Genomic DNA, 6,950 nt, shown 5'->3' on the forward strand with positions numbered 1-6,950 from the left:
CCTCCCATTTTGGAGTTACACAATAAAAACAGCTGCAGTCTGTACCTCACCTGTCAGCTCACCTCTCCCACAGTTTACTCACATGGTAGTTCTTTGATCCATGCAGAAGCATTCTGGGGTCCCAGTGCTGTCAGGTAAAGCTGTGTAAAACTGAGGTAAATCCTGCTATATTACTTCAGTTCTGCCAGCCCATAATTACAGTTAATGTCTTAAGTTTAGTGGATCCACTGTGTTTCATGAGCTTGAAGGTAACCATTCACATTGCCCATTTTGGCATGGCAATTTGTAGAAACAGACACAAGAGTTATTTGTAAGAAGTCAGTGTCATGGAAGAAACAGGTTTTGAAAGCAGTATCTTGGGCACTATTTTATGGCTCAAATTTGCTGTGTGTGCATTAGTTTTATTTTAATAACATTTTAATTTTTAACATGCTATGTTTTCAGCAGACTAAAGGAAAAGATGCATAAGGATGTTATAGCCTTTTCATGAAGAGCTTTCTTTCCCCCCTGATATTTTTGTAAACCTCCCTTCCTTAATTTATGTGCTGTTATGCTGCTTAGATGTCCTCTAGCCAGTCTTCAAATGTATTGAGGCTGAGGGCACTGTGCAGTGTCACATATTTTGAGTGTGCAGCTTAGTGGGCAGCACTAATGCAGAGGTAAGTGCTTCTTGGTCTCTGGAAATCTGTGGCTATTCTCTTCAGGTACAAAGAGCCAACCATAACCATACCACTTTTTTGCTGTTTCTCATCTGAACTGCGTGCCTGTCCAGCCGTTGTAAGAGTGTGCAGAAACCTGTTTCCTAATTCTTGCAAACTATTTTCCTTAATTGTGCTGGGAAAGCAAGATATTCTTCAGCATCTTTTAATGTAGTACAGAGTTGTAAACAGCTCCAGATGTGATCTCAACAAAGCTATATAGTCAGGAACAGTATTAACTGTGAGCTCTGCAGTGGCTCCTGTGGTGTATTGAGCTACGCAGGATATTTCACTGCAAATGCATGTCTTAAACAGCTTTTTCCACTGTGCTACTTCTGCAGGGCTTTCGTCAGCGAGTGTCTGTGTTTAAGATTGTTATTTCCATGATGTATTTCAAGTGGTTTCTCCTTTTATCTTCTCTCAGCCTTGTTAATCTCTTAGATCCTAGAGCAATATTTCTTTGTCCTCTCCAGTTATTTGTCGATCATCTTTGTTTCTTATAATCCACACACTTCATTATCATCCTACCTACCTCCTTCCCCTAGATCATTAATGAAACAAGATGGGACCTGCTGCTGATCCCTTTGGCATCCCAGCATGTGTGATGTGATAAGAGTTTTGAACAAAAGAACTACCATTTGATGGCTGACCTTTGTAAACCCAAGTGAGCTCTTAACATGGTATTTTTAATTGTCCTTTTTTTAAAGAAGAAAAAAAAGTAGAAGCTTCAGTAAGGGAACTTCTTAGCCCCTTGGGGGCCTTGGGCTCCCAGCTGTTGCAGAAATTTTACTGCTCTAGTCTTTTGTATCTTGGCAATTTTATCCTTGATCTCCTGCTCTGTTAACTTCACTGATGCTTTGCTTCAGTCTCAAAGCTCGAGATAAATTCGTTTGGTTCAGTACCATCAGCCACGAAAATTATTGGAAATACTGAAATCCCCAAGCACCAAAAAACATCGATAGTGTAAAACAAAACCTGAAAAAGAAATCTGTATGATTTTGTTCATACTGGAATTGCACAGATCTAAATGAAAGCGTATTCTTTTAAAATTAGGTAGATTGTTGGTGATAAATTCTGTATGAACATGATTGTGAAGGCAGTTGGGCTGACAGGCGATTGGTGGCTTGGGTTTAGAAGACCTGGATGCCCGGATTTTATTCTGCTGACCTGCTGGATCATTTCACTTCACTGGGTGTGTGGGGATTTCAGCCTTCTTCAGACATGGCTTGCAGGGAAAAACAAAACAAAAAACAAACAAACAATAACAACATCAAAAGAAAAAAACCACCACAAACCCAACGAACAAAATAAAATAAAATTTAAAAAACGCACAAAAAAGGAAACAAACATAAAAGCTGTGTGTTATTTTTATTATTATTATTCATGAATCATTTGGAGATGTTGCCAATTTATCTTGGATTGCTTCATGCTCATTAGAAAAGGATTTAAGTTAAATAATTTTCAACCTAAATTAAGAGTAGACATGTAAGAAAGTGCTGGGTTAAACAATCAACAATCACTTTAAATTAAAGTAATGCAAGTATGTGCATATACAAATTTGTGTGATAATCCACTGTTCTTTTTCTCCCTAGGTATTCCAAGCAAATTTTTATGTCTACCCACTTTTCGAATTCTGTCAGATTCATTATTGCAAAGATTAATTTGCAGTCCAAGGTGTATTCATCTCTTGCACTGATACTTGAAAACAGTAAACTCATACTCTTGGTTTAAGGCAGCAGTTGTATTTAAGACAGGGGTTTTGCTATTTTCCCCTTGCCCAAAGTATTAGTCTTTTTTACATATATATATACACATACACGTATATAAATATTATTGTTAATGGGTTTATGGAGCCTAATTTTCTATTGTTTTGCAATTTGTATTGCAAGTTCTACCTAGAAAAAGGGGCAGGAAAATGGAAATAGATTGGAGCAACTGTGTCTCAGATCATAGGCCCAGTTGTCCTCTGCCATTTTTTTTCTGACGTAAAAGTAGTCCATGATTTTATAACTTGGGCTTGTATCATCCATCATATGCATAAAAAGCTGATGTGAAATTGCCTTTACTGCCTTAGTTTTTTATGTTTTCTGAACTTGTGAGTGCTTGAATCTGCAAGTTATGCATTTTTATCCTAACTGCTTTGCATGTAATAAATTGTTTCCTCCAGCTATAACCATTTTACAAACTGATGGAATCAACAATATAGTGTGTGTAGTTGCCAAGTACACTGAATTTTTAAGCATTTTCTTTCTGCTTTGTAGGTTTGTCTGAGGACGCAGCGGAGGAAGAAGAAAAGCCATGAAATCTGAAGATGACCCTCATGAGGAATTTCTATCTGATATCAAATGCATTTATAATGCAGCAGTACCAATCTATTTTATTTTGTACTGATTGCAGCTTCTGGAAGGAGAGGAATGGGCTAATTTATACAAAAAGTTCCATTCTAATAATTTTTATTTGGTCTCCCTGCCAACTACTAGCATCCTTTCTGTAAGCAAAGTTTAAGCACTTACCCAGCTGTGGTAAGGGTGTTGTGTTATGTTTTGTGATATGTAAGCCCTATCTAAGGATTCATTTGATTGATCAAATACTATTTACACATAGGTAGAAACAACCTTTGTTTCAGGATATGTTTTATCTTTTTTTTTTTTTTTTAAAGATATTCTGAACTGTACATCCTTTTGAGATATATTAACATTTGTTATATCAGAGTTTTGACAAAAGATAACTATCTCATTTCCTCCCGTATTAACATTCGTGATTCCAGATAGCTGAATTCACCATAAGAAGAAAAACTGGTAATCCGTCAACTTTTTTCCCCTCTCTCATTGCTTATACAGACTCTTGCTCTCTAGAGTTAGAGTAAAATATGGTTACTGAAAATAAAGGGCAAACCTTTTGCCATTAACTATGTCACTATGAATGTAAATAAAGTTTACACGCTAAGTACCTTGAGCGTAGCAACACATGGATCTTTTTATAGTTACCTGTGATTTCTGTTTTTCTTGTCAATCAGTCTGTTCTAGTTATGGGTAAGATTTTCAAAGTAGCCAGCAATTTTTGAGTGCCTTAATTTTTATTGATCCAGTTGGAAGGTGCTTTGAGAGTTGAGTTCTTAGAAAGTGCTGAGTATTTGCCTTCTGAAAGTCAGGTCCATGCAAGGTGCCTGAAATGCAACACCCAACAACTGAGGCAACCTTTGAAAGGACCTTGGCCTAGGATTTGGAAGCATCAGGGTCATGTCTGGATTCCTGAGAGTGAGTTGAGATATCAATAAAAGATACTCAGAACTGAAAATAACTGAGACCTGGGTCAAGTGTAATAAAAGACATTTGAACGAGGCCCCTCCTGACTGTTGCTGTTCATTCCAAAATGCAAGTTGCAGTCTTTTGGATGGCAGATGCAAAAAAGCACTACTGGTCTCAGTTTCTGGTGGATGGTTCACCACTCCTGTTCTAGCTGTAGACGAGGTCCCTCCAACTCTCTTCTGTGCTGTTTCAGCAGAGGTTCTGACAGTTTCTGTGGTCTGTGCTAGGCTTGATCTGTGGATAAAAAGACGACGTGATTTTTCAGAATGTCTTAAGCCATCAACCTTCATTATTCCAATAAAAATGGCTCTGTCCCCCAGGGAGACCTCAGATACCTGCAAACTGTGGGGCCAGAAATCTTGTTTCTTTCCCAGGATGGAAAAATCCTCCCCCCTGCTTGTTCTGGAGTGATTCTGCTGGCTGAGTTTTCTTCACTCTGATCCCTCCCCTGTGGTTTTTGTCAGGAGGATGGTATCCAACCCATTCTCAAGGTACCCTGCTGCGCTGCGAAAATTACACAATAAAATAATCTCCTGTAGTTTCTGTACACACCTCAATGACCAAAGAAAATCCATGGAGAACTAATCAATTACTGTAGCTATTAGGCTTAAACTTTAACGATAGATCTCAAATCTTCTTTTGTCCTCTTGTCAGTGGCTACTACCTAATCTGCAGAAATCAACCACGTTTACTGCTGAAAAGCCTGTACTATAACGGTGTAGAATCCTGGACCAAAGAACCCTAAGCTATAGGCAAATAACATAGCTGGAAAGTACACTACTGTGAGACTTCTGTGAAATATATTACTCTGTCATAATTACCATTATTGAATGTGATCCCAGTGCTCAGAGCTGCCTGGCTTCATTGGGAGTTTAGGGTAAACAGCAAGTAGGCACTCAGGTCAATTATATCATTCACTCTTATTTAAGTTATTTTCTGTTATTTTAAGATGTAAGGCTTAGAAGCACTCTTGTTTGCCTTTTCTACTCCATGCTTTGTAAAATAAGTTCTCATGAGAATAGTTTTGCAGGAAGGGGAAAACATACTGGTAATAAAAAGGGAAAAAAAAAAAAAAAAAGTAGAACTGTCTATAATAGTAATGTATGACCTCTTTGTATATTGCACTAAATTGTGGTATTTGGTAGTATCATCAGGGTTTAAACGAGGAATACAATTGCATTGAGTAAAAATTACTTTATTTCCCCCAATGCCAAATACTCCATCTAATTCAGAGGAAGGAAGTCATTGAAATGTAGTCATTTATGCAGCAGGTTAAAAGGAAATATTGTAAAGTAATTCTTAGCAGTTCTGAAAAGTAGTTTGAATTTTTAAGTTCTTTTTGGCTGGAAAAAAATCAGGCAAATTACAGGAAGTTTTGCATTTAGAGAGAAAAATGTAAGGAAACATTGATAGTTTGGGAGGACCAAATGTTCGGTTCCCATTGACGATGTTTCTGAGGCCCTGACAGACATTGCGGGCCAATCGAGCTGTTCTGAACAGGATTTTAGAGTAATGCCTGGTCAGCTCTTCTGTTAATTGTAAGATCACAATGTTTTCAAATCAATTTATATAAATGTCATACCTAGAAGTCTAGTGATTTATTCTGCAAAGATTACTCATATGACAACTGTTACTTTCTGAGCTGAAATATGCAGCCCGTCTGCACATTTAGTTATTTGAGAATTTTATGTTTAGGTGGCTCACAGATTAAAATGATTTTTTAATGTTCATTTTGTTGAAATTAATTTTGTGTACGCATATCTAAAAGGAATTTTGTGATGTTTTGAAAACCACGCTGTGAGTCCTGGCAACTTTATTATATTTGTGCTATAGCACTTTGAAATGCAGTTTCTAAAATAATTCCTAGCATAAAATATATATGTATATTATGTTAAACAGGCAAGTACTTCTAGAGTTTATTTTCTTGGTAGAGTTTATTTTCTGAATGTTATTGTCCAAGGGCTTTTCTTTCATTTTATTTTTTGTGCTGTTGCAACTTAGAAAAACAGATTAAAACAATTACTATTCTGATGACCAAAATCTGGAGGTCTGGGCTCTGCTGATCTTTTGGGCTTTGAACACAATGCTGACTTCAAACTACGATTGTGTTTTCCAGCCCCAGATTGATTATTCTGTCCAACTATTACTAAACTATGACACAGAAAAACACCATTGCTTTCAAGGGTCTGGGTTTTGCTTTATAATGTCTTGTCTTTTTCTCCTCTTCAGCATTTACTGTACAGTGAGCATTAGAGATGTTTCAATATTCTTGTATTGCTTATAAAGAGTAAGTTACTGCCCTAAACTGAAATTTTCTGAGCAGGAATTGTATTTCTATGTGAAGTCCCTCCAGCATAAAAAAAAATATACAAGGTATGCATCATATTGAATAAGTATCTTCCCATCAGAATACCCTGTTTATAGATAAGCTTTTTAAAAAAACTGCTGCAAAGGTGCTGTAAAATACATGATGTACTCCTGAAACCAAGCTTCTGTATTGCCTCTTTATTTGAAATCAACCTTGAGTTTTCCATAGCCTTGTTCGTTGTCACCCCTTGACATCATGCTGCTTAGTTCATTTGCTCCCTCGCAGCATAAGGTTTGTCCGGTATTTATGTGGTACCTTCATATGCCGTTTGCAGGTGGCATAGTTCTTTTGCAGCTCAAAGGTAAAGTTTGCATAGTTTTTTGTTGCTTCCTTGATCCTTTTGAGGGGACAGAATGCCCTCGGGTCCTGTTGAAACAACTGGGAGGTGCTCAGTGTCTATAGGGCTGGGTTTATAAGCAGCAAAAGTGACCCAAACCAGAAGTGATTTTGAATGCCTCGTTTCTATGAGAATTGATCCTAATATTGCAGTAGACTAATTTCAACACAAGTTCGACTGGAAAAACACTGACTGGTTTAGAGTCCGAAATTCCTCTCTACTTGTCTGTATCCTGTCTT

At 37.3% G+C, this 6,950-nt stretch overlaps 1 protein-coding gene across 1 annotated transcript in view; it reads left to right on the forward strand.

Moving 5' to 3' along the window:
- The window catches only part of BBS9 (Bardet-Biedl syndrome 9), a 303,101-nt gene extending 297,349 nt beyond the window's left edge, over positions 1–5,752 (forward strand). The window contains exon 23 of the mRNA XM_065630323.1: positions 2,960–5,752. Coding sequence (XP_065486395.1) covers positions 2,960–3,000 — 41 coding nt within the window. The 3' untranslated portion in view covers positions 3,001–5,752. The remainder of the gene's footprint in view (positions 1–2,959) is intronic.
- The last annotated feature ends 1,198 nt before the right edge of the window (positions 5,753–6,950 follow it).

The sequence above is a fragment of the Caloenas nicobarica genome, chromosome 2 (genome assembly GCF_036013445.1).
Source record: "Caloenas nicobarica isolate bCalNic1 chromosome 2, bCalNic1.hap1, whole genome shotgun sequence".
In the NCBI taxonomy this organism is placed as follows: domain Eukaryota; kingdom Metazoa; phylum Chordata; class Aves; order Columbiformes; family Columbidae; genus Caloenas; species Caloenas nicobarica.